This window comes from Giraffa tippelskirchi, chromosome 3 (genome assembly GCF_054371585.1).
Source record: "Giraffa tippelskirchi isolate mGirTip1 chromosome 3, T2T-mGirTip1v1.2.pri, whole genome shotgun sequence".
NCBI classification, from domain to species: Eukaryota; Metazoa; Chordata; class Mammalia; order Artiodactyla; family Giraffidae; genus Giraffa; species Giraffa tippelskirchi.
The window spans coordinates 172,626,718-172,649,528 of record NC_137277.1 but is presented as its reverse complement, the minus strand read 5'-3'; the positions used below and the strand labels follow the sequence as shown (position 1 = coordinate 172,649,528).

At 43.7% G+C, this 22,811-nt stretch overlaps 2 protein-coding genes across 18 annotated transcripts in view; one reads left to right on the top strand and one right to left on the bottom strand.

Moving 5' to 3' along the window:
* Nucleotides 1-1,483: 1,483 nt before the first annotated feature.
* The window catches only part of MFF (mitochondrial fission factor), a 54,667-nt gene continuing 33,339 nt past the window's right edge, over nucleotides 1,484-22,811 (bottom strand). For 9 of the 17 annotated variants that reach the window (XM_081584751.1, XM_081584744.1, XM_081584728.1 and 6 more), the window contains one exon: nucleotides 21,051-22,167. The gene's annotated coding sequence lies outside the window, so the exon portion shown is untranslated. Of the gene's footprint in view, nucleotides 3,827-10,816; nucleotides 14,039-17,923; nucleotides 18,520-21,050; nucleotides 22,168-22,811 lie in introns of those variants that run through there. The other 8 variants (XR_014080686.1, XR_014080687.1, XM_081584719.1 and 5 more) reach the window with 6 other exon arrangements.
* Nucleotides 10,823-22,359, top strand: TM4SF20 (transmembrane 4 L six family member 20). Its single transcript, XM_081584766.1, has 4 exons — nucleotides 10,823-11,863; nucleotides 18,206-18,271; nucleotides 20,214-20,365; nucleotides 22,034-22,359. Exons 1-4 carry the CDS (start codon nucleotides 11,681-11,683, stop codon nucleotides 22,323-22,325), a joined length of 693 nt encoding a protein of 230 aa, XP_081440892.1. The 5' UTR covers nucleotides 10,823-11,680; the 3' UTR covers nucleotides 22,326-22,359.

The window sequence follows — 22,811 nt, the reverse complement described above, 5'->3', positions numbered from 1 at the left end:
AGTATGGATATGATTTAATTTGAAATTACAAAACCATACCACATTTCTAATTTTCCTTTACTTTTCCATTGAACTTAGCACGTTCTACTGTACTCAATACTTACCCATTATATTTATCTTCTGTTTCCTCCCATACTCATGGAAATGTCAAGGGTGCAAGGATTTGTGTGGTGTTCATTCACTGATGGACTCCATGTGCTTTTAGAACAGAATCTGTCACATAGTAGATTCTCAAGTAAACACTTGCTGAATGAATTGAATTAATCAATAAGTTATACTTCAACCAATTCCTCAATGATTTATATAATTTCACAACTCTAAAAATATTACAAACATCATCATATGTGGTTCTACTACACAAAACCACAGTCAGATCCTCTACATCTAATCTGCACTAGGTTAGAAACTGTATGGAAAACTACCTTGGTGGACGAGAGAACTTGCTATGATTTCACTCATGATTATTTATAGTAGATACGTAATAAACAACTCTATGAGAAATATCAACAGCCTCAGATATGCAGATGATACCACTCTAATGGCAGAAAGTAAGGAGGAACTAAAGAGCCTCTTGATGAGGGTCAAAGAGGAGAGTGAAAAAGCCGGTTTAAAACTCAACATTCAAAAAATTATGGCATCCAGTCCCATCACTTCATGGTATAGAGAAGGGGAAAAAGTGGAAGCAGTGACAGACTATTTTCTTGGGCTCCAAAAATCACTTCTGATGGTGACTGCAGCCATAAAATTAAAAGTCGCTTGCTCCTTGGAAGGAAAACTATGACAAACATAGACAGCATATTAAAAAGCAGAGAAATCAGTTTGCTGACAAAGTGATTAGCTTTTCATATAGTCAAAGCTATGGTTTTTCCAGTAGTCATGTACAGATGTGAGAGATGACCATAAAGAAGGCTGGATACCGAAAAAATTAATGCTTTCAAATTGTGGGGCTGGAGAAGATTCTTGATAGTCCCTCAGACTACAAAATGATCAAACCAGTCAATCCTAAAGAAAATCAACCCTGAATATTCATTGGAAAGACTGATCCTGTAGCTGAAGCTCCAATACTTTGGCCACCTGATGCGAAGAGCCTACTCACTGGAAAAGACCCTGATGCTGGGAAAGATTGAAGGCAAAAGAAGAAGAGGGTGGCAGAGAATGAGATGGTTAGAGAGCATCACCAACTCAGTGGACATGAATTTGAGCAAACTCCAAGAAATAGCGAAGGACAGGAGAGCCTGGAGTGCTGTAGCACATGGGTTGCAAAGAGTCGGACACAACTTAGCAACTGAGCAACAACAACACAATGTGTAAAATAGATAACTAATGAAGACCTGCTGTATAGCACAGAAAACTCTACTCAATACTTTGTAACGACCTATATGGGAAAAGAATCTAAAAGAGGGTGGATATATGTATAACTGACTCACTTTGCTATACAGCACAAACTAACAACACTGTAAATCAACTACACTCCAATAAAAACTTTTTTTAAACAAGCAATATTTATTTTCTGTGAGAAATGTTTTCCGACAATGAAATGTGGAATGTGATAGAGGATCAAGGAATGAACACCACATCACAGCAACACAAGATGTGAAGAAGAAACTTGGTGAGTAAAACACAGGAAGCAAGGAACCAGCATAAGCCCACCGTATAGAGGGGCCACCTTGCCTCCTGCCTCCCAGTGCATTTTCCTACTATATCAGGACTTTTTTCCGGTTTCACGCTCCACAACATTCCCCTGAAGGATATTCTATCCATCAGCATCCCATGAACAAGCAAGACATGACCAGATATTCCATTTTAAAGAATGCCCTCTCTTTTTTCTAATATTTTTCTGCCTCAGGTGCTTCAGAGAACAGTAACAAAACCCCACTGCTCTAAAAGGGGTGCAACTCCGTATGAAAGCAGGATTTGCACTGGACCTCTCCAAACCCTACCTCCCATCCTTCAACTGAAGGGGCACAGCATCTTCTGGTTCCTCCCCCAGGAGACGTGGTTCTGATCATCCTAACTGACTACCCTGCAGAAGAACAGTTCACCTCTTCACTGTTAGGGCTTCCTCCTCCCACACCTCAACTTTCAGGGCTGCCAGTCCCACAGGGTCAGCCAGACAGTAAAGAGTGACTTTCAGGACTCCCCTGCTGGTCCAGTGGGTAAGAATCTGTCTGCCAATGCAGGGACACAGGTTTGATCCCTGGTCCTGGAAGATTCCACATGCCAAAGGGTAACTAAGCCTGTGTGCCACAACTACTGAAGCCCGTGAATCCTAGAGCCTGTGCTCGGCAACAAGAGAAGCCACTGCGATGGGAAGTCCATGCACCACAACGAGAGAGTAGCCCCTGCTTTCCACAAATGGAGAGAGTCTGTGGGCAGCAATGAGGACCTAGCACAGGCAAAAAAAAAAGAATAAATTAATTAAATTTTGAAAAACAGTATTAAAAAGAAAAAAAGAGTGGCTTTTTTCAGGCCTCTTGACTGTGGCCCCTGCCATCCCTGCTCCTTCCATTCCAGACACACACACCCTGATTGTCCTGAGCCTGCCCTAATCTCTGTGTCCCTCTTTTGTACTAGGGCTTGGATGCTCTCTGCTTTTGTCTGCATGTAGCAAAGCCCTAACATTTGCAGGGCTTGGATTTGAGAACACATGGAACTTCAGACTGTATAGTTGCGATACTGTAAAGCAGTAAATTATGCTAAGAAACTGCCATAATGTGCTTCATTCTTTTGCCTGGTCAAATATACCATCATAAAAAACATATAAAAATTTGTATACACCTGTTACTTTTGACAAAATATCAAAGACATGAATTTAATCACTAATGCTTTGTGTCTGGGTATTCTGTTGATGGGTCAGGATGTAGAGATACACATATTTAGCTTTACTTAAATAATTTTAATTTACAATGCTCATTAATTATAATTTGATTTTCTGTTAATTTTGTAGGTAATTTTGAAGTTTTTTTTTCAAAAAAGTTAAGTTTTAAGCATGTGAAAAAATACTTTGACCTTTGGACACACCATGCGGCACACGGGATCTTAATTCCCCAACCAGGGATTGAACCTATGACCCTACAGCGGAAGTGTGGAGTCCCAGCCATGGGACTGCCAGAGAAGTCCTCATGGAACTTGACTTTAAACCAGGACTCAGCTCGTGTCACTGAACTGGCTTGTTTGTACACAAGCGCCCACTCCAGTGCAGTCTCCTTGAGGACCTGTGGCTTAAAGCCAAAATTTATTTGTATTTTGTTGTGTTTCAAAGGTAACACATATTTAATTTTTCAAATGTAAAAGTATATTGAATCTGTTTTCCAACTACTCCTGCCATCTGTTTATATGCACGCAGGCTAAGTCACATCAGTCGTGTCCGATTCTTTGCGGCCCCATGGACTGGTAGTCCACCAGGCTCCTCTGCCCATGGAATTTTCCAGGCAGGAATACTGAAATGGGGTGTCATGCCCTCCTCCAGGGGATCTTCTTGACCCAAGGATTGAACCCGTGTCTTTTATGTCTTCTGCCTTCACAGACAGGTTCTTTACCAGTAGTTCCACCTGGGAAGCTCCATCCTGTTTGTGTGCCCGGGTGGAAAGCCACCATTCTCTGGGGAAGAAGATGCTTCCTGTTCCTGGGCTGACAGGCTCAGCCATGGGTCCGTCTGTGGATCTCATTCCTGCTAGGATCGCACGTGGTTTCTGTGTACCAGCTGCTCTAAATCCTGACCCTGTGACCCAAAGTCCTGCGGTTCTGAAAGAGTCTTCTTTTTGCCCACTTTTGAGTGAATCCCTTCTTTGTAGAATCTGAACACTAACCAGGGACAGTAGAAAGCCTGGGAAAGAAGGGGGAAGACCCACAGATTATTCTTCTCCTTTTACGTGAGACACGGGAGGTTTTGCAAATGTTAAGTTTGAGGCCTCTTATTGGTAGAGACATCAGCCTCAGAAAGTATTTCTTTGCTTCATCTGTTAAAGGATCAATGAAGACACTGAACAAAAGATGGGAAAGATTAAATGTCACAATTTTACTCATGTTTATGATTCAGTTAAGACTTCTGAGTCAGACTTGCATGGATTGAACAGAAAATAAAGACGACAGTAATATATTTCAGATCCTCATAATCCTATTCTAAATATGTCCCTAAAACAAATAAATTCAGAACTAAAATAATCTATTTTATGAGGCCATAAGTCCTTAAGGAAGTAAACCAGAGGCACTGTAAACTTCTCCCAGGGAAATTGAGACAAACAACAGAGACCTGGTCATGTGCTTGGGTCAAGGCCAAGCCAAACAGAGTAACAAGGGCTTCCTCCAGCAGAAGGAAGCTTCAGACCTTCCTCCCCTCCTGAGTCTCACTCCTCACCTCTCCTGAGTCCTCTCTACTGACACCATGGTCTGCTGTGGTTGTGGAAGTTGTGGTGATGGCTGTGGTGTGGGCTGTGGTGAGGGCTGTGGTGGTGACTGTAGTGGTGGCTGTGGTTGTGGCTGCAGTAGTGGCTGTGGTGGTAGCTGTGGTGTGGGCTGTGTTGGTGGCTGTAGGTGGTGGCTGTAATAGTGGCTGTGTTGGTAACTGTGGTGGGGGCTGTGGGGGCTGTGGCTGTGGCTATGGCTGCGGTAGTGGCTGTGGTGGTGGTTGTGATAGTGGCTTTGTTGGTAACTGTGGTGGGGGCTGTGGTAGTGGCTGTGGTGGTGGCTGCAGTTGTGGCTGTGTTGGTGGCTGTAGTGGTGGCTGTGGTGGTGGCTGTGGTGGTGGCTGTGGTGGAGGCTGTGGGGGCTGTGGCTGTGGCTGTGGTGGTGGCTGTGGTGGGGGCTGTGTTGGTGGCTGTAGTGGTGGCTGTGGTGTGGGCTATGGTGGTGGCTGTGGTGGAGGCTGTGGGGGCTGTGGCTGTGGCTGTGGTGGGGGCTGTGGTGGGGGCTGTGGGGGCTGTGGTGGTGGCTGTGGTGGTGGCTGTGGTGGTGGCTGTGGGGGCTGTGGCTGTGGCTGTGGTGGTGGCTGTAGTGGTGGCTGTGGTGTGGGCTATGGTGGTGGCTGTGGTGGAGGCTGTGGGGGCTGTGGCTGTGGCTGTGGTGGTGGCTGTGTTGGTGGCTGTGGTGGTTGCTGTGGTGGTGGCTGTGGGGGCTGTGGCTGTGGCTGTGGTGGTGGCTGTGATAGTGGCTTTGTTGGTAACTGTGGTGGGGGCTGTGGTAGTGGCTGTGGTGGTGGCTGCGGTTGTGGCTGTGGTGGTGGCTGCAGTGGTGGCTGTGGCTGTGGTATGGGCTGTGGTGGTGACTGTAGTGATGGCTGCAGTGGTGGCTGTGGTGTGGGCTGTGTTGGTGGCTGTAGTGGTGGCTGTGGTGGTGGCTGTAGTGGTGGCTGTGGTGGTGGCTGTGGTGGAGGCTGTGGGGGCTGTGGCTGTGGTTGTGGTGGTGGCTGTGTTGGTGGCTGTTGTGGTGGCTGTGGTGGAGGCTGTGGGGGCTGTGGCTGTGGCTGTGGTGGTGGCTGTGGTGGTGGCTGTGGCGGTGGCTGCGGTAGTGGCTGTGGTGGTTGCTGTGGTGATGGCTGTGGTAGTGGCTGTGGTGGGAGCTGTGGTGGTGGCTGTGGTGGTGGCTGCAGTGGTGGCTGTGGTGGGGGCTGTGGCTGTGGTGTGGGCTGTGGTGGTGACTGTAGTGATGGCTGCAGTGGTGGCTGTGGTGTGGGCTGTGTTGGTGGCTGTAGTGGTGGCTGTAGTGGTGGCTGTGGTGGTGGCTGTGGTGGTGGCTGTGGTGGAGGCTGTGGGGGCTGTGGCTGTGGCTGTGGTGGTGGCTGTGGTGGGGGCTGTGTTGGTGGCTGTGGTGGTGGCTGTGGTGGAGGCTGTGGGGGCTGTGGCTGTGGCTGTGGTGGTGGCTGTGGCGGTGGTGGTGGCTGTGGTGGTGGCTGTGGCGGTGGCTGCGGTAGTGGCTGTGGTGGTGGCTGCAGTGGTGGCTGTGGTGGGGGCTGTGGTAGTGGCTGTGGTGGTGGCTGCGGTTGTGGCTGTGGTGGTGGCTGCAGTGGTGGCTGTGGTGGGGGCTGTGGCTGTGGTGTGGGCTGTGGTGGTGACTGTAGTGATGGCTGCAGTGGTGGCTGTGGTGTGGGCTGTGTTGGTGGCTGTAGTGGTGGCTGTGGCTGTGGCTGTGGTGGAGGCTGTGGGGGCTGTGGCTGCGGCTGTGGTGGTGGCTGTGGTGGTGGCTGTGGTGGAGGCTGTGGGGGCTGTGGCTGTGGCTGTGGTGGGGGCTGTGGTGGGGGCTGTGGGGGCTGTGGCTGTGGTGGTGGCTGTGATAGTGGCTTTGTTGGTAACTGTGGTGGGGGCTGTGGTAGTGGCTGTGGTGGTGGCTGCGGTTGTGGCTGTGGTGGTGGCTGCAGTGGTGGCTGTGGTGGGGGCTGTGGCTGTGGTGTGGGCTGTGGTGGTGACTGTAGTGATGGCTGCAGTGGTGGCTGTGGTGTGGGCTGTGTTGGTGGCTGTAGTGGTGGCTGTGGCTGTGGCTGTGGTGGTGGCTGTGATAGTGGCTTTGTTGGTAACTGTGGTGGGGGCTGTGGTAGTGGCTGTGGTGGTGGCTGCGGTTGTGGCTGTGGTGGTGGCTGCAGTGGTGGCTGTGGTGGGGGCTGTGGCTGTGGTGTGGGCTGTGGTGGTGACTGTAGTGATGGCTGCAGTGGTGGCTGTGGTGTGGGCTGTGTTGGTGGCTGTAGTGGTGGCTGTGGTGGTGGCTGTGGTGGTGGCTGTGGTGGAGGCTGTGGGGGCTGTGGCTGTGGCTGTGGTGGTGGCTGTGGTGGTGGCTGTGGCGGTGGCTGCGGTAGTGGCTGTGTTGGTGGCTGTGGTGGTTGCTGTGGTGGTGGCTGTGGTAGTGGCTGTGGTGGGAGCTGTGGTGGTGGCTGTGGTGGAGGCTGCAGCAGCTGCTTCACCTGCAGATGCTACCAGGTCAGCTGCTGCACTAGCTGCTGCCCCTGCTGCCACGGCTGCTGTGGGGGCTGCTGCTGCATCCCTGTGGTCTGCTGCCACCACCACACCTGCAGCTGCAAATCGTGTGGCTGTGGTGTGGGAAGGGCTGTTGTCAGTAACGAGGCTGTCACTAGGCAGCGTCCTCTTGGCAGGTGCTTAGATTTTCAGACGTCCTAAACTTTCATCTCATCTTGTTCATCTAAACATCAAGCTTATACTTTAATAGAAAGACAACTGATTGGAGGTCAGAAGTCCTAAATTCACGTCCGTGCTCTGCCAGAGCAACCTAACCATGAGTGAGTCACCTCAGCTTCCCTGAATCTTACTGTCTTACTTACTCATCTATACAGCAAAAAGATTGAGCTAAGAATCTCCATGAACATTTACAGCTTTAGAAGTACATGTATCTACTGAGCTCTCAAAATTAAATTCACAATTTCTCTACTCCACAGACTCATGTATATTCTTTGGTTATAGTGGGCATTAAATTTGTTTATGTATATATAAACAGCTTTCAATCCAATATGATCCATTAATCAAAATTCGCTAGGCAAGCTTGGTACTGAGGGTGCAAAAGTTCCTATTAATGAGCTCAGTAGAATGAGATAATACTCTCAAAGATATTTCATTCTTTTCAAACATTTACTTTTCTGTTTCTGGGATTTCTCCACTTGTATTCCTACTTTACGGGCTTCCCCAGTGGCTCAGCAGTAAAAAATCCACCTGCAATGCAGGAGACACAGGAGATGTAGGTTCAATCCCTGGTTTAGAAAGATCCCCAGGAGGCAGAAATGGCAACCCATTCCAGTATTCTACCTGGGAAATCCCATGGGACAGAGGAGCCTGGAGGGTTACAGCCCATGCAGGTCACAAAAGAGTCAGACACGACTGAGCACAGCTGCCTACTTGTATTTGCTATATACTGTACATTTCTTACAGTCTCTAATGTTCCCTAATCTTCCTGAATATAATTTATGAATAAAACTCTAGGAAAATACGGTATCTCACTGCCTTGTTTTAATGTCACTTTTCGGAGAGGCGGGAGTGACATAGTTGATGTTTGGCAACATGTTGCAAAGGTTAGGAAGGTTGTAAGGCCTAAGACAAGGGATACACTGGGTTTACTGGGGGTAATGCTAGCTACTCTAACACTGATACAATATATGATGACAACGCAATAGACATTTATTGCTTGTTGATGTCAGCTATCTTGAACAGTTCTAGATGGACAGAAAGGGAAGGGCATGGGGCCTCTAATTGGTAGAGATTTGGGTTGATGAAAGCTGGTATTTTCAGCACATGACTTCCAAGGCAGCTTACTTGTCTGCAAACTATGGATGGAAAAGAAGAAAATAGATAACGTCTGTCACTTTTTAAGTGTCTTAGATTGAAAGTGACTTCTCATTGGTTAGAAGAAGTCACATGGCGCAACCTAAATGCATGGGAAACTGGGAATTATAGTTCCCAGACACTTATCAACCACTGTCTTATGAAAGGTAAAAGCATGAATGTTGATGGACAGTTAGCCTTATCTGTGTATAAAGCCCAAGTTCTAATAAAACCCTCAGCTGGTTTAACTGGAGGGTGTTTAGAAGAGGATGCCTGACAGGACATGGGTGGGTGTTTAATACCCATTCAATGTTGTGTGAATTCCTCCTGGGGTAGCTACTTAAGATAACATAACCTTTCATGCGGGTGGGCAGAAGATGGTAAAAGCTAGAGAATTTTAGGAAATGTGGTCCCTGATGTTTGACTATGATCCTTACTGCTTCTAGGTCCACAGTGTGCATGGGACTAGGAGGGGAAGTTTTGGGTTGGGGGAAAGAACAGAACAAAGTGCTTTTGCATTACCTCTTATTTTCAACAATGGCACAAACATGACTTGGCCATGACTCCATGCTCTCTCATATGTTAACTCTCTTCTGTCTTGAAGAAACACATTTTCCTAATATTCTTAAGGGTGTTCTCATTTGGAATGCTACATGTCAGCCTAGACATGTAAGTATATCTAGACACTCTAGACAGCCAAGCCATGGAAGAGACAGAAACATGATCGAAATCACTTAAATGATACATACATACTCCATACTCTAGAGAAAGTTTCTTTCCATACCATTTAAATGAAATCACTATGGTGAATTATCTTGCTCAATGTCCGTGTCAATGTCATTCTAGTATACGTTTCTGTACTGTAGAGATTGTGATGATTAAACGCTACATTTTCCAGAATACTCTACCTCTACGGTCTGGATGTTGCAGTGATTAGACCAATCCTTGTGCTATATTGAAACAGAGGAAGATCCTATTGTCCTTGCCTCCTCTTCCATGTAGTTACCCTGCTTTTTGTCTGCAGAAAAACTTTAACCAAAGAATAAGTTTAATCGAGAAGTGAGAAAATGCAGAAACAAAGGAAAACAGTCAAAGGAGACCAAATGATAGCTTGGTCATTAAGGAAAGACAAGGACCTTTATTTAGCTCCTCTTCAAGAGCTATAGATAAAATTCTGAGCCATGTCCTATGAGCTGTCTTATAGATACTGAAACCCTAGGTGGAGAAGTTAACTATATGATGACCAGACTGTAGCCATAACATAAACTGTCACAATTCTGATAATTGGTCTCAAGAAAATGAGAACAAACCAACCCTGGAACTGAAGGTTAACTGTATTTAGAACAATTAAGATGATGCTGGTCAGATCACCGATGACCAATTTCAAGATGACAGTCAGAGCTGCCTGTGCTGTTTTTGCATGTAGCCCCCTCCCTCAGCCTATGAAAGCTCTTGCACCATGATTGTCCATGGTGGGGGGCAGTGGGGGAGTCAGCCTTTGGACTGGAGTCTGTCCTCCCCTCCGTTGCTGGCATCTGAAATAAAGCAAACTTTCCTTTCCCCCAGTTTGCTTCTTTATTGGCTTTTGAGCAGCAAGCAGCCAGACCCCACTTTCAATAACAATATGGAAGACAGCAGGGCTTCCCAGATGGTGCTAGTGGTTAAGAACTCATCTGCCAATGCAGGAGATGTAAGAGATGCGGGTTCGATCCTTGAGTCCAAAAGATCCCCTGGAGGAGAAAATGGCAACCCACTCGTGTTCTTGCCTGGAGAATCCCATGGACAGAGGAGCCTGGCGGGCTACGGTCAACAGGGTCACGCAGGTTCAGACATGACTGAAGCAACTTAGCATGCACTGGAAGACAGCAAGGAGGTGGAGGCCGTCTTTCAGCTACTTCCATAGGTGGCTCTGAAGGAAGATGGGTGGGGGAGGAGGTTTTGAGCTTTCTGTACTGTCACAGTGTTAAGAAGCAGTTGCAGTGACAGAAGTCAAGTTCAGTGTTCCAGGGTCTTGTTACCACCCTTGTGTGTGTGGAGAGGCAGAGGCAGCAGCAATGGCCGTGGCTCCCTGGACTGTGACTGTTCTGGTGTGTGCTTGAGTCTGACCCTTGCAGAGGTGGTTTCTCAATTTCCCCGCCTTTCTGAGGACTGCAGAGGCAGAAGCTCCTCTGCAGCCACTCAGCAGTCATGTCCTGGGAGGCATTCCTGGAGGCCACGCTGGAGCCTGCCCCTCCAGACCTCCCGGCAGTTTTGTACACATGATAACCCAGTTACACTTCCTCCAGCTTAACATAGCTAGAAGAGTTTGGGTTTTCTGCAACTGACTCTGATACACAAAATATTCTTCTGACCATCTTTTTGTGTCAAATTCTAGCCATCTTCCAAAGCCAAGAGGAATCCTGATTCTTGCCCATCTTGACAGAATCCTTCCTTTCTTTCTGAACTTCTTTTGCTGTTTTAGTATGGCATGTGACAAGTTATCTGTACACTTTTCTATCCTTGGTGTTAGTAACTTCCAGCTTTTGTTTGAAAAAAAGAAAAGAAAAAAGAAAGAAACCCACTTAAAGTATTAACAAAGAGAAAATTTATTATAAGAATAGATAGCCAATGGGAATTTGCTGTATGGCTCAGGAAACTCAAACAGGGGCTCTGCATCAACCTAGAAGGGTGGGATGGGGAGGGAGTTGGGAGGGAGGTTCAAAAGGGAGGGGATATATGTATACCTATGGCTGATTCATGTTGAGATTTGACAGAAAACAACAAAATAATGTAAAGCAATTATCATTCAATTAAAAAAAAAAGAATATAGAGGCATCTCAGGAAACAAAGACAGGAACCGCAGTCAGTCTTCATAGGGTAGAGATTAAGAAGTAGAAAGCCTGTTTTATGTGTATGAGCATACAGCCTGAAACTGAACCCTAACATTTTGACTAACTAAGAATGTTTGCAGCAGAGAAAATATTTTTTTTTCTCCCAATCTCATATATATTCATTTTTTTGTTGAACAACTTCAAAATAAGGAACTTTCATGGTTGATATTGATATCAATACAATAAAAAATAGGTTATATTAATTGGATATTCTTAGTTTTACTTTTTTATGGCATACTAGCAAAATGTAAAATGCATTAGAAGAGCGTATCTTAAACTTTTTTAAAGATTTTTTTTGCCTATTTTCATGCATAAATTTATCTAGTAGCACTCATAGATTTTTTCCACCTATCTTCCTCCACCCCATCGTTATATAAAATCATCCTTACTTCCTGTAATACTCATAATAATGTCCTGCCCTATTGGACTCTGAACTGCTTTCTGTAATTTTTTTTATAAGTGCTGAGCTTTAACTAGAAGGCACAGGACAAAAGGCAAAACAGTGCCAGACAAAGAGCCACCCAGACAGGATTTCTCCTAAACCAGGGGGTGACCATGACCTGCTGCGAAGGATGGACAGCCTGCAATGGATTCAGCCTGCTGGTTCTACTTCTGTTGGGAGTAACTCTCAACGCAATACCTCTAATTGTCAACTTTGTGGATGAAAACCAATTTTTTGAAAATCCCATCTCCTGCTTTGAATGGTGGTTTCCTGGAATTATTGGAGCAGGTGTGATGGTGAGTGAAATTTATTTGACTCAATTTGGGGAAAGGCCTGCCTATTATATTGAAGATCTAAAAACAACCTTGCCACCTTGCAGTGAGGTATGTCTTGGCTTAGGATATACTACAGGGAAATGGGTATGGTATCAACTTGTATTGGCATCAGTGAAGAATAGCAATTTAAATGAACTGTGGTATAGGCTAGGGAGCTTGGGCCAAAAAATAGTAATACAATGATAAAAGTTGGTTGGGTTATTATGTATCATACTGTTACCAAATCCAGGTCTGGCAGCTCACTGCTCAAAAGCCATTAGAGTTCAGGCTGGTGGAAAGGAAAGTTTGCTTTATTTTGGATGCCAGCAATTGTGGGGGGTGGTGGGTGGGATGCCTGTCCAAAATCCAACTCCCCTAAACTAACAATCAGTGGGCAAGAGCTTTTATAGACAGAGGGAGGGGGCTACATGCAACAACAGTATAGTCAGCTCTGACGGCCACCTTGAAATCGGTCACTGGTGGGCTGACCAGTGTCATCGCGATTGTTTTAGGTACAGTTAGTCTTCAGTTTCAGTTTGTTCCAATTATCTTGAGGCCGGTTCTCAGAACTGTGGCAGCTTATGTCATGGCTACATTCTGGTCACCATGTAGTTAACTTTTTCCACCTGGTGGGGATTTCAGTATCTGTAAGACAGCTCATAGAATATGGCTCAGAATATTATCTACAGCACTTGAGAAGGAATTAAAATGTCCATGGAATTCTCCAGGCAAGAATACTGGAGTGGGCAGCCATTCTCTTCTCCAGGGGATCTTCCCGACACAGGGATCAAAGCCAGGTCTCCTGCATTGCAGGCAGATTCTTTCCCATCTGAGCCACCAGGGAAGCCTGTTTAATGACCACATTGTTATCATTTGGTCTCCTTTCACTGTTTTCCTTTGTTTCTGCATTTTCCCACTTCTCTGATTAACCTTATTCTTTGGCTAAAGTTTTTCCACAGACAAAAGGCAGGCTGAGGACCTAGGGGGCAAGGATCATAGGAGGCTGCTCCATTTCAATACTTCTTCGCATATAAGTCCGCTTTCCCAAGCTTCAGAGGTAGTGGTAAAGACTTTTTGAATTCATTGCCTCAGCTTTCCTTTGCCAATCCCAGTCTCTAGGTATTCACAGGGAATACAACAGGAGTGAGAAGTGCTCAGTAGGAAGGGGGAGGGACATTCCACGGCCCGTGAACCTACTGAATGAAAATTGTGAGGCATGAGTATGACACTGCCTGCACCTAGGGGAGTTGACCTAAGAGGTTTGGGACTTGAAACCCTGGCTCTCTCTAACCTCAGGGACTTTTTTGACTCAGATCTTACTTACAACCCAAACATCATGGTGCTTGTTTAAAGTTTGATAATTATTAATAGGTCTATCTTTGTTGAAGTCTGTAGCCGAGCAGTATAAGGTAGAACTGCCCAACGTACCTGGCCATAAACCACCCCAGGCACTCGTAATACATGCAGATTTGTATGCCTTTTCCTGGGAATTCTGGTGCAGGTGGGTTAGGTGTGACCCATGGTGTGGCATCAAATCCTGTTTTCAGACCTGGCAGAATATCTCAGTTCTGGTTGTGTCCCCAATATATTACTACTAGCAAATCATTTATCCTGTGATTTTGTTTCCATATCAGTAAAAGCGGGATGTAATTAAAGTTGGAAAATTTAGCATTCAAGAGGCTTGTTTTTGTTAGACCATTGAGGGCCTACTTAAGGGTGGTCTCATGAATGCTAGAGAAATGCACCCTTGTTTGGACGGGCATTTGTGTTATAATGATGATTGGTTACTGTTCTTAGTCTTATTCCCCGACTTACATGAAAACAGTCTTTGTTGTTGTTGTTATTGTTCAGTCGCTCAGTCTGTCTGACTCTTTGCGACCCCATGGACTGCAGCACGCCAGGCTTCCCTGTCCTTCACCATCTCCCGGAACTTGCTTAAATTCATGTCCATTGAGTTGGTGATGTCATCCAGCCATCTCGTCCTCTGTCATCCTCTTCTCCTCCTGCCTTCAATCTTTCCCAGTATCAGGGTCTTTTCTAATGAGTCGGCTCTTCCCATCAGGTGGCCGAAGTATTGGAGCTTCAGCTTCAGCATCAGTCTTTCCAAGGAATATTCAGAGTTGATTTCCTTTAGGATTGACTGGTTCGATCTGCTTGCTGTTGGGTCATTACATATGAAACAGAGAAAGAGAGACCACTGACTTCATACATTACACTATCTTATTTAAACTCTATAAAAATCTGGTTGAGTAGTTATTAACATTTGTATTTTAGCAGACCAAGAGAAGGTTAAGAATGTTAACAAGGTAGCACAGGTAGGTGTGAAACCCAATTCCAGATTTATCAGACACCAAACCTCCGTTTCCCCTCAGTATTAGCACCATAATCCTCATCACCTGTCTCAGGCTGACAAAGGGAAAGACAAAATCGACAACCTAACCCATAAACTCAAGTAACTGGGGAACCAAAGCATAGAAAGATTACATAAGTATGAAACTGTTTCAGAGAATCTGGACTTTTCTTCCAGATAAAGGTTCCTTTATCACCCTCAATAAATACTAACAATGTACTGCTATCACACCAGGTTCTTGCTATTACTCAGAATCATGCAACATCTTCACAGCATCAACAACTCTCTGAAGCATTCAACAGACATTTTATTGACAGAGATTCAAACTCTAAACTAGGCTCACAAGCAAATAGGTGGATGATACAAGGGCTATTTTCTCGATCCTTGGCCATGTATAGAATGTGGAAGAATATTTTTTTCAAAGGGAATTGTGTCCTTTACATCAATCTAACTACTTACTGACTTAGTTCAAAATATTGAACTCTCAATATACTTGTATATACACAGAAAAGTTAATGAAGAAGAAATCACTCCCTTAATAAGTACTTTCGTCACAGTTCTTGAAATCCTTCTAATCTGTAGCATTTTAAATTAGTTTCAAAAACGGAATTTTGCAGGAAGTCATTAAAAATAAAAACTATGGAATTCATCATCGATCACTTCATAAAATACAGCTATTTTATGGCTTTATGATTTACTCAAAACAGAAATGAATCTTTTCATCTTTGAAACCATGACTAAGAGTATTCAAATATTATATTATCTTCACTTATTATCTGCTAAATGGAAAATCAATACACATTCTTTTCCCAAGTACCAAAAAAACAACTTGAAATGTTTCCTTGAAATATTTCCTCTAAAAAATGGAAAGACTATTTTATTTTATTTTAGGTTAATTATAAAACTAATCTTAATCATGATTATTAATTGAAGTCACTTCTGTGTAATAATTAATCAATTATTAAAGTCTTAGAGTAGAAATTGTTGAACGTTAAACAAATTAGAAAATACTGTTTAATAAGAATTTTCAAAATACAGCTTTTATATTTATAATGAACCATGGTTTTGTGTGTTACTTTCATGTTCAAGTACTTTGAGGAGCCCCAGAAATCTGCATTCTAACAGAGTTGTAATGGTCTAAAGCTATTCTGGACTTCATTTATGAAATCATATGTCTTATTTCTAAAACTGGGTGAAAGTATGGGCTTCCGTAATGAAAAGTGAACAATGCTACTTCTTTTCTTTATAAAAACAAAAGACTATCAAGAAAAATAGTCTCATAAAAACTGTGATACATTTGAACATGCTTAGGAATTGAAGAGAAAGAGTATTCTCCAGATTACTTATTTTTGTAGGAGACAATCTGGAAGATTTATAATTCAGTCACACACACACACACACAGTTGCACATTTTAATGTCCATTCTATAAAGAATCCCTCTAATCTCCAAACTTCTGAATGGGCAAAATTGTTGAAATACAGTGAGTTATCAAGTTACCAGTAACAATGTAACAAAGATGTGTCAACATGCCAGAAGTCAACCAGGTGAGGATTCATATATGAAAAGCTATTATTTATAAAACCCCTTCGCAAGAGAAGGGAACTATGAATGTATTCTTTCAGCATCTCTGAAATAAATTAATCTTCAAGAAATTTAGCAGAGTTTAATTTGTATCAATAAGGAAGATGGAGTGACTTATCCATCTAAATTATAATTTAATGTTGCTTCAACTTTCTTTTAATGGATTAATTTTCTAAATCGGAGTTAGCTTTTTTTTCCTCTGTGAAAAGCCAGGTAGTGAATATTTTAGGTTCTGGGAGCCAGACAGTCTCCCTCACAACTATTCACCTCTCCTGCTTGTGTACCAAATCAGCAAGAAAAATTAAGTAAGTGAATGGGCATGTCTGTGTTTTCATAAAACTTTACAAAAGAGAGGCTGTGGGCCATAGTTTGCCAGTTGCTGTTCTAAACAATTTGTTCCTTAAGCTCAGAAGGCAGTATGACTTACAGGTACAACGTAAGACGTTTAGCCCATGAACACTGACACCTATTTGGGTGCATAAATTTCTTTTCTCTTTTCTTCTGGGCTCTCAACAGTTGAGGGTCTAGGCTACCATACATACATGTGTCCTCTGAATCATAAGGGTGCTGGTGTTCAAGGCAGTCTGTAAGCGAAACCTGATCATAACACAAAGTGTTTCTGGAGTCGGTTCATGGTCAGAGAAGGGTGAAGTTTGTTAGGAAAGCTGCCTTGTAAGGCTGTTCTCCTGGAGAAGGAAATGGCAACCCACTCCAGTATTCTTGCCTGGAAAATCCCATGGACAGAGGAGCTGGTAGATTCCCAGTCCATGGGGGTCCCAAGAGTCGGACACAACTTAGCGACTAAACCAAGGTATTCAATCTTAGATCTGCTCTGAAAGGATAAAGGTAGACACTGTATTGGAAAGATAGATTGGGGGGAAGGAGCAATTAGGAAGACATTGAGATGACTGAAGAAGGTGACAGTGGTGGTAGGGATGAGAATGAATAAGCTCTGTGAAGGAAAAGAGAATTGTTAAGAATTGGCCAGTGTGGTTGGAATGGTGGTTAAGAGTCTGGGCTCTGGAACCCTAGTGGCCAGCTTTGACCCCCCTCCCCCCATCTCTTCCACTTTCTCAGGCAAGTTACTCAAGCATTCTGGGCTTCAGTTTTCTGCCCCAGTGAAATGGGGATAACTAGCACCTACCTCATAGGATTTTTATGAGGTTGCGAATAAACTAAAACACATACAATAGCTATAACAGTGCATGTTACGCTGTTAGAACTCAGTAAAATGTTAGAAAGAAAAGAGTGGAGGACAGAGAACTACCCAAGGGCGGCTATGCTGACACGGCAAAAAAACAAAAAAACCAAACCAAAAACCCTGTGGCTAAAATTTCTAAAGTGGAAGGAAGTAATCAACATTCCTCCCTTCAATGATATAAAACTTCTTCCAGGAAGAATTTCTAGTCATACCTGCTGACTGCAGGAGTACCTGCTCAGTCGCTTTAGTCATGTCCAACTCTTTGCAACCCTGTGGACTGCAGCCCACCAAGGCTCCTCTGTCCATGGGATTCTCCAGGCAAGAATACTGGAGTGGGTTGCCATGTCCTCCTCCAGGGGATCTTCCTGACCCAGGGATCAAACCCACATCTCCTATGTCTCCTGCATTGCAGGTGGATTCTTTACTGCTGACTCATCAGGGAAATCCCAGCTGCTGACTAGTTATTAGTAAACATTTGAATTTAACTCCTGAGAATGTGGCATTATTCCTTATAGCTTTCACCAGCAGTATGTATTCCTTTGACACCGAATGTAATACAAGATTTCTAAACATCAATGTGAAGTGAAACCGTTTCATATCATGGACACAGGAGTAGAAAGGAGAATGTGGAGCTAAAAATAATTCTCAAATCACAAGTTTGGGAAATGAGGGAGCTGGTGGTGACCCTGGGAGTGGCAGAAGGGTGATGATAGAATTCTTAGTTCCCAACTGCCAGGCAGACAAAACCATCAGTTTCCTTTCTGAACAGTTGCTGGATTAACTCACACCATTTTAGGGAAATTGGGTAAGTGGTTGCAGATTATAGTTTAAAAAAAAAAAGTGAATTTTGGATGATGCAACCAACTCTTTCAGAAACATTCCTTTCAAAATAATTGATAAATAACTCACTGTATTTAAAATCCAAGTCTCTCTCACGATGACTCAGAGTAGTGTTAAAATGTAGACGGGAAAGTCTGAAACTGCTGTCCTGAAATCCCCTATCCTCTGCCCTCCCTTGTACTCTTTATGGTCCAAACGGGGATCACAAGATAAAGGACATTGCCACACTTCCTTCTTGTTCTCTTAAGCCTTGGCTTCCCACAACTGCTGGTAAGTAGAAGGCGAAGATTACTGCTTTATCATCTGCTGAGAAGTAATCATATTCATCATTCCTCTTGATGTAATTTCCAGGCCATTCCAGCAACAACGATGTCCTTGGCAGCGAGGAAAAGAGCATGCTGCAACAACAAAACCGGGGTGAGCACAGTGCAGCTGGTCTGGGAGCAGAAGGGCAGAAGCAGTTCCTGGCATCTCAGCAAAGTCGCCGAGGCGTCAGCATCAACTGCATCAACTGTGTGGCTCCAGTGGCGGGACTGGTCCTAGACACGTGCTATTTAGGAGGATTTATACGATAATACTGAGACTGAAGTTTGTCTTTCGGCTTTCCCGTAAAACTTTACTTTTGGAGCCAGCTTTCGGACCTTTCCTCAATCTTCAGTTTCAGTCTAAAGGTTTTCAAAGAAAGGAGATTTATAAGTCACTCTCAGAGCTGTAATCAGTTTCATAACACTCAAGTACTCGTTATTTTTGTGATGTGTATAAAACATTTAGAGAAGAGTACTCTGTTTTCTTATGCACGTGGAAGACTGGTTTACTAGGATCAGAATGTTAATTGTCCTTATGCAGTTAAGTTAAAGGAGAATATCACATTTTTTTCCCCCAAACATTTTGGTATATATAAGATTGTTTAAGATTGTAACTAAGTTAGAAGTAAAGGAGGACCTCCCTAGTGGTCCAATGGTTAAGACTCTCACACCTCCAATGCAGGGGGCTCAGGTTCGATCCCTGGCCTGGTCAGGGAACCAAGAACCCACATGCCATTTGGTGCGGCATAAAAAAAGAAAGTTTGAAAAGTAAAGAAAATTAATATTTACTAACCTTCTCTCACTGTGTGTGTGTTAGTCGCTCAGTCTTGTACAACTCTTTGCAACCCCATGGACTATAGCCTGCCAGGCCCCTCTGTCCAAGGGATTCTTCAGGCAAGAATACTGGAGTGGGTTGCCATTTCCTTCTTGTCTCTCACTGTACTCAACATTTTCAAGCATGGTATCTTATTTTTCTGAAAATCCATGTTTTATGATTTCCACTTTATTGACTGAGAAATTAATCCTCAGAGAAAGCAAATAACTGCCAGTGTTGCACCATTAGCAGGTAGATTTGTATCCACACCACCACCATCAGATTCTAAAATTTCCAGTCTTTATGCCATGAACATGGTTATGCAGTAACTCGGAGAACTCCTCTCACAATTCTTTAAGGAAGCAAGCAGATCAATAAACCAGAAATCACAGTAAACATTCCTGGCTGAGTCTAAGATTTTAAAGCAATGATTCTCAGCCTGATGGGAACATTAGAATCACCTAGGGAAAATGTTAAAAATACCCATGGCTTGTGGCCCTCCCCAAGATTCTTTATCAGTATTTTTCAAAAGCACCTTAAGTGATTCTAATATGCTCCCAGGGGTAAGAGCCACTGTTTAAAAGTGTACATATTTATAACCAAAAATTAGAAAATTAATTAAAAAATACCTTTTCTGACATTTGGTATTTATCTAGCATTATAGTTACTTTGCTAGTTATTTATAGTCTCTCTCTGGTCCTGACACATTGTAGTGGTCCAGTGAAATGGACAAGGTTAAAGTAGAGCATAAAAGTTCAGTTTTCTCAGAAACAATGGTAATGATCATTTATTTTTAGTTGTGGCTGCAATGGGTCTTTGCTGCTGTGTGTGGGCTTTCTCTAGATACAGCGTGTGCACTTCTCTTGTTGCCGAGCGTGGGCTCTAGGTGTGTGGGGTCAGTAGTGGTGCCCAGGCTTAGTATCCCCGTGGCACGTGGGATCTTCCCGGACCAGAGATCAAACCTGTGTCCCCTATATTGGCAGGCAAATTCCTAAGCACCGGACCACCAGGGAAGTCCAAGACCAGTGATCTTTTGAAGAGTCTAACTGAACGGCAGGCACCTTGCACTCTGCTTTCTTGCATAAGTCCCACCCAATCACACCTAGATCCTAAGATCGAGGTCTGTAAGGTGGCTGGACAATGGCAGCAGTGGTTGATAAAGACCATATATGCTGCTGAAACTTGCAACAGATTACGCTCATGTAATAATGTGTGCAAACCTGCCTACTTTATTTTTCAGATGTTTCTTTCATCACTTCTGAATGCCATCACAGTCATTGGAGCTGCGTACTGCCTGCTGGTGTCCATCCAGGCTCTCGCGGAGGGCCCTCTCATTTGCAACTCTCAAAGCAACACAACTTCCAATTGTGAATTTTCACTTAAAAACTTAACGTGAGTAACCATTTGCTCCCTTACACAGTTGCAGCTAATTAGATTAGAAGACTGTGGTGCTGACCCGGTGCCATGTTTTCTCTCATGGGACAGTCTTAGGGACTTAGTACAGTAATCCCAGCTGGCCCAGCTGGAGGAATCATTGCATTCAGAATGCTCTGGGTATGGTCTTGGCTAAAAGGAGTAGACTTAGATGATGATTATCCTTGTCTTCCAAAAATCTATGGTAGCATATGTGCATGTATATAAAAATTTTCTGAAAATACGCACCAGAAACTTTCATCCTTGAAGAATGGTAATGGAGGATGCCCTCGGGGAGTGAAGGGAGCACTACTTCTGATCGGAGTAAACTTGTAGCGAAATGGGTGAAAGTGTTAGTCACTCAGTCATGTCTGACTCTATGAGACCCCATGGACTGTAGCCTGCCTGGCTCCTCTGTCCATGGAATTTTCCAAGCAAGAATACTGGAATGGGGATCTCCAGGGGATCTTCCCAGCCCAGGGATCAAAACCAGGTTTCCTGCATTACAGGCAGATTCTTTACCGTCTGAGCCATGAGGGAAGCCCAATTATATTTGTAAAACCTAAGCATATATTACTTTGAAAATCTGAACAAAAACACAGTAAGTAAATAAAATCTAGAAGCATACCACTAAGCCCTAAAAGAGAAACAAAGCAGCAGCCAGTGGAATCATGCAAATATAATATAAATACACTATAGGCATGGGGATGAATCAAAAGTTTAAGTCACGGAGTAGCAAGTAATGCTGCTGAAGAGTTACATGGAAATGGTTCATTTCAGTCTTGTAAAATGTTCTGTGCCTTAATCTAGGCACAACTGGTAAAACTGAAAGAAAATAACAATCTCATTAACTATATATTGTTCAGTACAGAAAACAACTAGAATTCACTTTTGTGGTTACAGGAAAAAAATTGCTCCCCTTTTTCCTTATCTTGAATGGTTAAAAAAGAAAAATCTCTCAAAATTTGCATACCACAGTTGTGAATCAAAATCCAAAGAAACTCCCTTTACTAATAGAGTTGGAATAGGAAATCAGAGGGCTTCCCTCTGGGTGGCTCAGTGGTAAAGAATCTGCCTGCCAATGCAGGAGACTCGGGTTGGGCCCCTGGTCTGGGAAGATCCCCTGGAGAAGGAAACGTCAACCCACCACTTTCACTTTTCTTATCTATGGCTATGCTGCTGCTTGGGCTTTTCTCCAGTTGCAGCAAGTGGGGGCTATTGTTGTGGAGCACGGGCACTAGGGCTCACAGGCTTCAGTAGTTGTGACTGCCAGGCTCTAGAGCACAGGCTCAGTAGTTGTGCCTGAGTTGCAGGCTTAGTTGCTCTGCAGGATGTGGGATCTTCCAGGACCAGGGATTGAACCTGTGTCCCCTGCACTGGCAAGCAGATTCTTTACCACTGAGCCACCAGGGAAGCCCTAGAAATGCTCGTTGAAGAGATACATAATGAATCAAACTTTTATAGCTATTAAGCATACAAAGGTACATCCTCTGGAACCCTGATCCTAGCTACAGTCTCTGGGCACAATATTTTAAAAGCAGTGTCTGTTTTACTGGACATGTCCTTTTCTGGAGGCCACGCTGCATTCTTGAGATGGTCAGTGGTATTTCTGAATATTTTTTTATCATTTCTTTCCTTTTTTTTCAGTGCCAGTTATCACGAATCCTTTGATCTGCAGTGGTTCTTTGAAGACTCTTGTGTTCCTCCTACGGATTCCAATAATCCCTCCATTATCAATCCAACAGCCAGTAACTGGAGAGTACAAAACTTGCACTTCAACTCTATAGAAAACAAACACAGGATTATCCATTTCTCAGTATTTTTAGGTCTACTGCTCGTGGGCATTCTCGAGATCCTGTTTGGACTCAGTCAGATACTCATCGGCTTCCTTGGCTGTCTGTGTGGGGGAGTCTCTAAGCGAAGAAGCCAAATCGTGTAGTTTAGTAACAATAAAATGGAAATACTACTTTAAATCATTTGAGAACATTTAAAAGACATGCTTTTAGAAGTTCAATAATAGAACATTACCTAGAAAGCTGTGGCTGAGTCAGTTTAGCCCAAAGGTTGTTTTTAAAGTCAACTTTGATATAATTAAAACAAATCACATTTAAGCATGCTGATAAATGCAAATTCTCATATAGAAAGAAAAATATCAGTCACTGACTTTGGAGAAATGTGGAGAGAAGCTTTCTGGTTATTTTGTGTCTTTCTGTATTTGTGTATTATTTGGATTTTCTAACTATATTCTCATATGTGGAGAAAGGGAGGGAGAGTAAGCAGGACAGAAGTTATAATAGAAATCAAAGTATGGGATTTTTCTTTTTTTTTGTATTTCTTTATAATTAAAAAAGATAAATATATACAACTGACCCTTGAACAACTCGGGTTTCAACTGTCCAGGTCCACTTATGAAGCAGATTTTTCC

Excerpts from the sequence above, each read along its gene's own strand:
- TM4SF20 (XM_081584766.1), top strand. The coding sequence starts at position 11,681 with ATGACCTGCTGCGAAGGATGGACAGCCTGCAATGGATTCAGCCTGCTG. Across the intron at positions 11,864-18,205 it reads TTATTGGAGCAGGTGTGATG|GCCATTCCAGCAACAACGAT; the intron begins GTGAGTGAAATT and ends TGTAATTTCCAG. Across the intron at positions 20,366-22,033 it reads TTTTCACTTAAAAACTTAAC|TGCCAGTTATCACGAATCCT; the intron begins GTGAGTAACCAT and ends CTTTTTTTTCAG.